At 60.0% G+C, this 9299-nt stretch overlaps 1 protein-coding gene across 1 annotated transcript in view; it reads left to right on the top strand.

Moving 5' to 3' along the window:
• LOC138811510 (dedicator of cytokinesis protein 2-like) overlaps nt 1-1044 on the top strand; it is a 138770-nt gene extending 137726 nt beyond the window's left edge. Inside the window, 3 exon segments of the mRNA XM_069999212.1 lie at nt 3-59; nt 128-268; nt 856-1044. Coding sequence (XP_069855313.1) covers nt 3-59; nt 128-268; nt 856-1044 — 387 coding nt within the window.
• The last annotated feature ends 8255 nt before the right edge of the window (nt 1045-9299 follow it).

The following is a 9299-nucleotide window of genomic DNA, read 5'->3' as shown; positions in this document are numbered from 1 at the left end:
AGGAGGAGGAGGAGGAGGAGGAGGAGAAGGTGGAGGAGGAGGAGGAGGTGGACAAGGATGTGGAGGAGGAGGAGGAGGAAGTGAGGAGGAGGAGGAGGAGGAGACGGCAGAGGTGGAGGTGGAGGAGGTAGAGCTGGAGGTGGAGGTGGAGGTGGAGGTGGAAGTGGAGGAGGAAGTGGAGGAGGTATTAGAAGAGGAGGTGGTGGATGAGGAGGTGGAGAAGATGAGAGAGGAGGAGGAGGCAGTGGAGGAGGAGGTGGGGGAGGAGGTGGGGGAGGAGGAGGAGACCAGAAGTGGTGCTGTGGCTCTCAAGTGGTAGAGTGCTAGCCTTGAGCTGAAGAGCTCAAAGACCAGAGTTCAAGCCCTACAACCAACCACAAAAAAAAAAAAAATCTGCTGGGAAGGTGGCTCAGTGGTAGAGTGCTTGCCTCACATACATGAGGCCCTGAGTTCGATTCCTCAGCACCACATAAACGGAACTTGAGCTGAAGAGCTGAGGGACAGCGCCCAGGCCCAGAGTTCAAGCCCCACGACTGACAAAACGAACAAAAATAAAATAAAATCTCTTTAGGAGGAGGAGAAGAGGAGAAGGAGGAGGAGGTGGAGGTGGTGGTGGTGGAGGTGGAGGAGGAGTTAGAGGAGGAGGTGGTGGAGGAGGTAGAGGAGGAGGTGGAGGAGGAGGTAGAGGAGGAGGTGGAGGTGTAGAAGGAGGTGGAGGAGGAGGTGGAGGAGGAGGAGGAGGTTGTGGCAGAGGAGGTAGAGGTGATTGAGGAGGTGAAGAAGGAGGAAGTAGAGTTGGAGGAGGTGGAGGAGTAGGAGGAGGTGGAAGAGGAGGTGGAGGGGGTTGGGTTGGAGGTGGAGGAGGAGGAGTTGGTTGAGTTGTTGGAGGAGGAGTTGGAGGAGGAGGAGGAGGAGGAAGAGGAGGAAGAGGAGGAAGAGGAGGAGGAGGAGGAGAAAGTGGAGGAGAAGGTGGTAGAGGAGGTGGTGGTGGAGGAGGAGTGGAAGAGGAGATGGAGGTGGTGGTGGTGGTGGTGGTGGTGGTGAAAGAAGAGATGGAGTAGGAGGAGGTGGAAGAGGAGGTGGAGGGGGTTGGGTTGGAGGTGGAGGAGGAGGAGATGGAGGAGGAGGTAGCAGATGTGGAGATGGAGGAGGAGGAGTTGGTTGAGGAGTTGTTGGAGGAGGAGTTGAAGGATGAGGAGGAGGAGGAGGAGGAGAAAGTGGAGGAGAAGGTGGTGGAGGAGGTGGTGGTGGAGGAGGTAGTGGAGGAGGAGGAGGTGGTGGTGGAGGAGAAGGTGGCAGAGGAAGAGAAAGTGGAGGAGCAGGTAGAGGAGGAGGTGGAGCAGGAGGTAGTGCAGAAGCAGGAGGAGCAGGTGGTGGAGGGAAGGGGGAGGGGGAGGAGGAATTAGAGGAGGAGGAGGTTGAGGAGGTGGTAGAGGAGGTAAAGAGGAGGAGGAGGTGGAGGAAATAGAGATGGAGGAGGATATGGAGGAGGTGGAAGTGTGGAAGAGGAGGAGGAGGAGGAGGAGGAGGAGGAGGAGGAGGAGGAGGAGGAGGAGGAGGAGGAGGAGGAGGAGGAGGAGTTGGTAGTCAGAATATCGCTGGGCTTCTCTATGTTCTGGGCAGTGTCTCGGGACTTGATCCAATCTTGGAGGCTCTGACTGAGGGCTGGAGCAAGGCTCAGGCAGAAGAGCACTGACCTAGCAAATCCCCAGCTCTTCTAGAACATTCACCAGGGTGCCCGCCCCCAGCTGCCTCCTGAGCAGCACATGTGGTGGGACCCGAGGGGCCCTAGGACCCCAGAACCCCCACTGGCCCCAGGGTGGGGCCAGGCCAGGGTGGGGTGGGGCCAGGCCAGGGCGGGGCCAGGCCAGGCAGGGGTGGGGCCAGGGCGGGGCCAGGCGGCCGTGGAGGCCCAGGGGCTGTCCAGAGGGAGGCAGCTGAATCTGCCCAGGCCTGGCTGGGCCCCAGGCTCAGATCTGAGCTGATCCCGATTCTCGGGTCCTCTGCCGGCCTTGGCTCTAGACCGAGGGAGAGCTCTACCTCCGGGCGCCGCCCAAGCGTCTCCAGGCTTCAAATGTTTAAAACATCAGAAAAACAGATGCCTGGCGGGGCGGGGCGGAGATGCCGGGGTACTGGGGCTTGGGAGGGCCCTGCCGCGGCCTCCCTTCCTTCCCTGGCCTCTGATCTGCAGGAGGGAGCCAGTGATGACATGTCGGCCAGACGCGCCCCCCCAGCTGTCCTCTCAGACGATTCCCGGCCACCTTGGCTGCACAAGCGCATACGCACACAATTGTCCCGGCCTCTTCTCTGTTAAGGACTGCGCGGCTGTCCTTGTAGAGGGCCGGCTGGCATCCTCTCTCGGCCTGACTTTCTGTAAACCATGGGCCCTGGGATAGTGAGACCCAGCCCTCGGCCCAGCCCCTGCTGGGGTCCTGCACCGGGCGGGTGTGAGTGAATGCATGGACGAATGAATGACATCTCTGGTGTCACCTCCCACAGCTATCCATGCACCGCCGACATCCCCAGCCCGCGGCGGAGGGCAGACCGGCAGGATCTCCCCCATCCAATGTTCCTACACATGCCTGACCTTCGCGAGGATGGACAGGCGCATTCTGTCCACAAACAACGAGGCTCCACCGCAGCTGAGCTAACACAAAGAGGTAAGAACATAAAAACCATGTAACACCACTGCTCGCAGCTGGTCCCAAGCCTGCACTGTTTACAGCAGGGCGGGTGCTCACGGAAACCACAGCAACTGCAGTCCCTGGAAGGGAAACCGAGGAAGGAAGGAAGGAAGGAAGGAAGGAAGGAAGGAAGGAGGGAGGGAGGGAGGGAGGGAGGGAGGGAGGGAGGGAGGGAGGGAGGGAGGGAGGGAGGAAAGGAAGGAAGGAAGGAAGGAAGGAAGGAAGGAAGGAAGGAAGGAAGGAAGGAAGGAAGGAAGGAAGGCAGGCAGGAAAGCAGGAAGGCAGGAAGGAAGGCTGGAAGGCAGGCAGGAAGGAAGGAAGGAAGGAAGGCAGGAAGGCAGGGAGGAAGGCAGGAAGGAAGGCAGGCAGGCAGGAGGAAGGCAGGCAGGAAGGAAGGCAGGAAGCAGGAAGGAAGGAAGGCAGGAAGGAAGGAAGGCAGGCAGGAAGGAAGGAAGGAAGGCAGGAAGCAGGAAGGAAGGAAGGCAGGAAGGAAGGCAGGAAGGCAGGAAGGAAGGCAGAAAGGCATGAAGGCAGGAAGGAAAGAAGGCAGGAGGGAAGGCAGGAAGGAAGAAAGGCAGGAAGGCAGGAGGGAAAGCAGGAAGAAAGGCAGGAAGGCAGGCAGGAAGGAAGGCAGGAAGGAAGGAAGGCAGGAAGAAAGACAGAAAGACAGGAAGGCAGGAAGGAAGGAAGGAAGGCAGGAAGGAAAGAAGGCAAGAAGGCAGGAAGGAAGGAAGGAAGGCAGGCAGGAAGGAAGGCAGGAAGGAAGGAAGGAAGGCAGGAAGGAAGGCGGGCAGGAAGGCAGGCGGGCAGGAAGGAAGCAAGGCAGGCAGGCAGGAAGGAAGGCAGGCAGCAGGCAGGAAGGCAGGTAGGAAGGAAGGAAGGAAGGCAGGAAGGAAGGCAGGCAGGAAGGAAGGCAGGCAGGAAGGAAGGCATGAGGGAAGGAAGGCAGGAAGGCAGGCAGGCAAGAAGGAAGGCAGGCAAGCAGGAAGGCAGGAATGCAGGAAGGAAGGAAGGAAGGAAGGAAGGAAGGAAGGAAAGAACGCAGTAAGGCAGGAAGGAAGGCTGGAAGGCAGGCAGGAAGGCAGCCAGGAAGGAAGGCAGGAAGGAAGGAAGGAAGGAAGGCAGGAAGGCAGGCAGGAAGGAAGGAAGGCGGGAAGGCAGGAAGGAAGGAAGGAAGGAAGGTAGGTAGGAAGGAAGGAAGGCAGGCAGGCAGGCAAGAAGGAAGGAAGGCAGGATGGCAGGAAGGAAGGCAGGATGGCAGGAAGGAAGGCAGGATGGCAGGAAGGAAGGCAGGAAGGAAGGAAGGAAGGCAGGAAGGAAGGCAGGAAGGAAGGAAGGCAGGAAGGAAGGCAGGAGGGAAGGAAGGAAGGAAGGCAGGAAGGAAGGCAGGATGGAAGGAAGGAAGGAAGGCAGGTAGGAAGGCAGGAAGGAAGGCAGGAGGGAAGGAAAGAAGGAAGGAAGGAAGGAAGGAAGGAAGGAAGGAAGGAACGAAGGAAGGAAGGAAGGAAGGCGGGAAGGCAGGAAGGAAGGAAGGAAGGAAGGCAGGAAGGCAGGCAGGAAGGAAGGCAGGAAGGCAGGAAGGCAGGGAGGAAGGCAGGAAGGCAGGAAGGAAGGAAGGAAGGAAGGCAGGAAGGCAGGCAGGAAGGAAGGCAGGAAGGAAGGCAGGGAGGAAGGCAGGGAGGAAGGCAGGAAGGAAGGAAGGAAGGAAGGAAGGAAGGAAGGAAGGAAGGAAGGAAGGAAGGAAGGAAGGAAGGAAGGAAGGCAGGAAGGAAGGCAGGGAGGAAGGAAGGAAGGAAGGTAGGTAGGAAGGAAGGAAGGCAGGCAGGCAGGCAAGAAGGAAGGAAGGCAGGATGGCAGGAAGGAAGGCAGGATGGCAGGAAGGAAGGCAGGATGGCAGGAAGGAAGGCAGGAAGGAAGGAAGGAAGGCAGGAAGGAAGGCAGGAAGGAAGGAAGGCAGGAAGGAAGGCAGGAGGGAAGGAAGGAAGGAAGGCAGGATGGAAGGAAGGAAGGAAGGCAGGAAGGAAGGCAGGAAGGAAGGCAGGAGGGAAGGAAGGAAGGAAGGAAGGAAGGAAGGAACGAAGGAAGGAAGGAAGGCGGGAAGGCAGGAAGGAAGGAAGGAAGGAAGGAAGGCAGGAAGGCAGGCAGGAAGGAAGGCAGGAAGGAAGGCAGGAAGGCAGGAAGGCAGGGAGGAAGGCAGGAAGGCAGGAAGGAAGGAAGGCAGGAAGGAAGGCAGGAAGGAAGGAAGGCAGGAAGGAAGGAAGGAAGGACAGAAAGAAGGAAGGAAACAGGAAGGAAGGAAGGCAGGAAGGAAGGAAGGCAGGGAGGAAGGCAGGGAGGAAGGCAGGGAGGAAGGCAGGAAGGCAGGCAGGGAGGAAGGCAGGAAGGCAGGAAGGAAGGAAGGCAGGAAGGAAGGCAGGGAGGAAGGCAGGAAGGAAGGCAGGAAGGCAGGAAGGCAGGGAGGAAGGCAGGAAGGCAGGAAGGAAGGAAGGCAGGGAGGAAGGCAGGGAGGAAGGCAGGGAGGAAGGCAGGAAGGCAGGCAGGAAGGAAGGCAGGAAGGAAGGCAGGGAGGAAGGCAGGGAGGAAGGCAGGAAGGAAGGAAGGAAGGAAGGAAGGAAGGAAGGAAGGAAGGAAGGAAGGAAGGAAGGAAGGCAGGCAGGAAGGAAGGCAGGGAGGAAGGAAGGCAGGGAGGAAGGAAGGCAGGAAGGAAGGCAGGAAGGAAAGAAGGAAGGAAGGCAGGAAGGAAGGCAGGAAGGAAGGAAGGCAGGAAGGAAGGCAGGAAGGAAGGAAGGAAGGAAGGAAGGAAGGAAGGAAGGAAGGAAGGAAGGAAGGACAGAAAGAAGGAAGGAAACAGGAAGGAAGGAAGGCAGGAAGGAAGGCAGGCAGGAAGGAAGGAAGGAAGGCAGACAGGAAGGCAGGCAGGCAGGCAGGCAGGAAGGAAGGAAGGAAGGCAGGAAGGAAGGCAGGAATTAAGGAAGGAAGGAAGGCAGGAAGGAAGGCAGGAAGGAAGGCAGGCAGGAAGGCAGGAAGGAAGGAAGGAAAGAAGGAAGGAAGGAAGGAAGGAAGGAAGGAAGGAAGGAAGGAAGGAAGGAAGGAAGGAAGGAAGGAAGGAAGGCAATAAGGAAGGCGGGCAGGAAGGAAGGCAGGAAGGAAGGCCGGCAGGAAGGCAGGCAGGAAGGCAGGAAGGAAGGAAGGCAGGAAGGAAGGAAGGCAGGAAGGAAGGCAGGAAGGAAGGCAGGAAGGAAGGCAGGAAGGAAGGCAGGAAGGAAGGAAGGAAGGAAGGAAGGAAGGAAGGCTGGAAGGCAGGCAGGAAGGGAGGAAGGAGGGAAGGCAGGAAGGCAGGCAGGAAGGCAGCCAGAAAGGAAGGAAGGGAGGAAGGAATGAAGAAGGAAGGCAGGAAGGAAGGAAGGCAGGAAGGCAGGAAGGCAGGCAGGCAGACAGGAACGCAGGAAGGAAGGAAGGATGGAACGAAGGAAGGCAGGAAGGAAGGAAGGCAGGCAGGAAGGCAGGAAGGAAGGCAGGAAGGAAGGCAGGAATGCAGGCAGGAAGGCAGGCAGGAAGGAAGGCAAGCAGGAAGGAAGGCAGGAAGGCAGGCAGGAAGGAAGTCAGGAAGGCAGGAAGAAAGGCAGGAAGGAAGGCAGGAAGGCAGAAAGGAAAGCAGGAAGGCAGGAAGGAAGGCAGGAAGGAAGGAAGGAAGGCAGGAAGGCAGGAAGCAGGAAGGAAGGAAGGAAGGAAGGCAGGAAGGAAGGCAGGAAGGCAGGAAGGAAGGCAGGAAGGAAGGAAGGAAGGACAGAAAGAAGGAAGGAAACAGGAAGGAAGGAAGGCAGGCAGGAAGGAAGGCAGGAAGGAAGGCAGGAAGGAAGGCAGGAAGGAAGGCAGACAGGAAGGCAGGCAGGCAGGAAGGAAGGCAGGAAGGAAGGCAGGAAGCAGGAAGGAAGGAAGGAAGGCAGGAAGGCAGGCAGGCAGGAAGGAAGGAAGGAAGGAAGGAAGGAAGGAAGGAAGGAAGGCAATAAGGAAGGAAGGCAGGAAGGAAGGCAGGAAGGAAGGCCGGCAGGAAGGCAGGCAGGAAGGCAGGCAGGAAGGAAGGCAGGCAGGAAGGAAGGCAGGAAGGAAGGAAGGCAGGAAGGAAGGCAGGAAGGAAGGAAGGAAGGAAGGAAGGAAGGAAGGAAGGAAGGAAGGAAGGAAGGAAGGAAGGAAGGCAGGCAGGAAGGGAGGAAAGAAGGCAGGAAGGAAGGCAGGCAGGCAGGAAGGAAGGAAGGCAGGAAGGCAGGCAGGAGTGAATGAAGGAAGAATGGCTGGAAGGAAGGAAGGAAGGAAGGTAGGAAGGAAGGCAGGAAGGAAGGTAGGAAGGAAGGCAGGCAAGAAGCAGGAAGGAAGGAAGGACGGAAAGAAGGCAGGAAGGAAGGAAGGCAGGAAGGAAGGAACGCAGGAAGGAAGGCAGGAAGGAAGGCTGGAAGGCAGGCAGGAAGGCAGCCAGGAAGGAAGGAAGGAAGGAAGGAATGAAGAAGGAAGGCAGGAAGGAAGGAAGTCTGGAAGGCAGGCAGGCAGACAGGAACGCAGGAAGGAAGGAAGGATGGAACGAAGGAAGGCAGGAAGGAAGGAAGGCAGGAAGGAAGGAAGGCAGGCAGGAAGGCAGGAAGGAAGGCAGGAAGGAAGGCAGGAATGCAGGCAGGAAGGAAGGCAGGAAGGCAGGCAGGAAGGAAGTCAGGAAGGCAGGAAGAAAGGCAGGAAGGAAGGCAGGAAGGCAGAAAGGAAAGCAGGAAGGCAGGAAGGAAGGCAGGAAGGCAGGCAGGAAGGAAGGAAGGAAGGCAGGAAGGCAGGAAGGAAGGCAGGAAGGAAGGAAGGCAGGAAGGCAGGCAGGCAGGAAGGAAGGCAGGAAGGAAGGCAAGAAGCAGGAAGGAAGGAAGGAAGGCAGGCAGGAAGGCAGGAAGGAAGGCAGGAAGCAGGAAGGAAGGAAGGAAGGAAGGAAGGAAGGAAAGAAGGCAGGAAGGCAGGAAGGAAGGCATGAAGGAAGGCAGGAGGGAAGGAGACGCAGGTGGACCTGTCAGGGCGGTTCCCATGCTGGGCGCTCTCCCCGCTGCTGGCCTGGCTTCTCTGAGCCTTTCTCACTGTTAGTCACCCGGAGCTGAGCATGGGAGCGATGTTGGGATGTTGTCCACCAACCACGCACCGAGGCCCAGTCGCGGTGAGGGGCCCCAGCAATCCGTGCCTTTCCCGGGCTGACGTTAGAGCTGATGTTGGGGAAGGAAGAGAGTAGAGGAAGAAAAGAATCCTCCCTCCCCACGGGTCTCCGCCCTCCCCGGGAGGACCAGGCCCCACTCCACCTGCACCCTCTCCCCACCGCCACCCCCACTGCCCAGGAGGCCTGGCTGGCCAGGAGAAGGCTGAGGGGTTCGGAAGGGTCCGGGGTGGGATCCGGGGTCACGTGATTGGAACCACAGTGCTGGCCCTCGCTAGGGGCAGGGCAGCCATCCATCAAGACTCGAAGCCCAAGGATGAGGTCCAGTGACGTCAGCCACGCCGACGCCCGCCCCCCTCTTCCCTCCAGGACCCACACACAGAATAAGACGGGGCCTGGGCGATCATCGGACAAACCAACCGGAACTCCATTCCAACACGCAGCCACAGTGAAGAGCCTCGGAGAAGCTCAAACCCACGTCCCTGCTAAACCCCAAAGCCTGGGACAACAGCCCTGCAGAGACGCAAGCCAGGTCGGGTTTCACCGTGAGCCAGGACCGTGGTGCCCTCCACCCGCGGCCTTCACGGGCCCGGGGGGCCGCGGTGAACGGTGAGCCACGCTACCCGGAGGAAACGCGAGGCCAGAAAGGAGTGTGGGGCTGGCAGTGCAGTTATTATTATTCTTTAACAGAAGAAGTCAGCTGATCCAGGATGAAGAAATTGGCCTTGGTGTGAGCCTGGGGCTGTGGGAAGTTGAGTCTGGATCCAGAACTCCCTGGGGACATGCGGGGGGGAGGGGGGTGCCCACCAGGGAGGGTGGAAGGCTTCCAGGGCATTCGGTCTCCGTCTGGGATGGGAAATCATCCTCCGCACAGGCTTTGTTGGGGAGGCAGCGACTGGGACTGACCCCTCCCCACGTGGCCCGTGGCCCTCGCCCCCCCCATACCCCCCTCCCAGCTCAAGCAGAGACCCAGCCTGGATGTGAAGGAGGAGCACAGAAGAGCGAAACTCAGCTCCATCTAGACTCGGGCTCCAGGCTCCCAGGTGGCACTAACGGGAGCCCTGGTGCACAGGAAGGGGGGGGCGCCGGGGGCAGGGCTGGGGACGGGCCGCCGGGGCAGGGCTGGGGACGGGCCGCCGGGGGCAGGGCTGGGGACGGGGCGCCGGGGGCAGGGCTGGGGACGGGGCGCCGGGGCAGGGCTGGGGACGGGGCGCCGGGGCAGGGCTGGGGACGGGGCGCCGGGGCAGGGCTGGGGACGGGGCGCCGGGGCAGGGCTGGGGACGGGGCGCCGGGGCAGGGCTGGGGACGGGGCGCCGGGGCAGGGCTGGGGACGGGGCGCACCCCCTTCCCAGCACTGGGAGCAGCAGTGACCCGCAGTCTGGACTACCTGCGGGCCGCACGGAGCCCGCTTCCCACCCAGAACGCGCTAGAGACTCCAG

The sequence above is a fragment of the Dipodomys merriami genome, unplaced genomic scaffold (genome assembly GCF_024711535.1).
Source record: "Dipodomys merriami isolate MVZ:Mamm:240054 unplaced genomic scaffold, mDipMer1.0.p SCAF_533, whole genome shotgun sequence".
NCBI lineage: Eukaryota > Metazoa > Chordata > Mammalia > Rodentia > Heteromyidae > Dipodomys > Dipodomys merriami.
The sequence above is the reverse complement of the archived record's forward strand: the minus strand, read 5'-3'. Positions and strand labels throughout refer to the sequence as shown.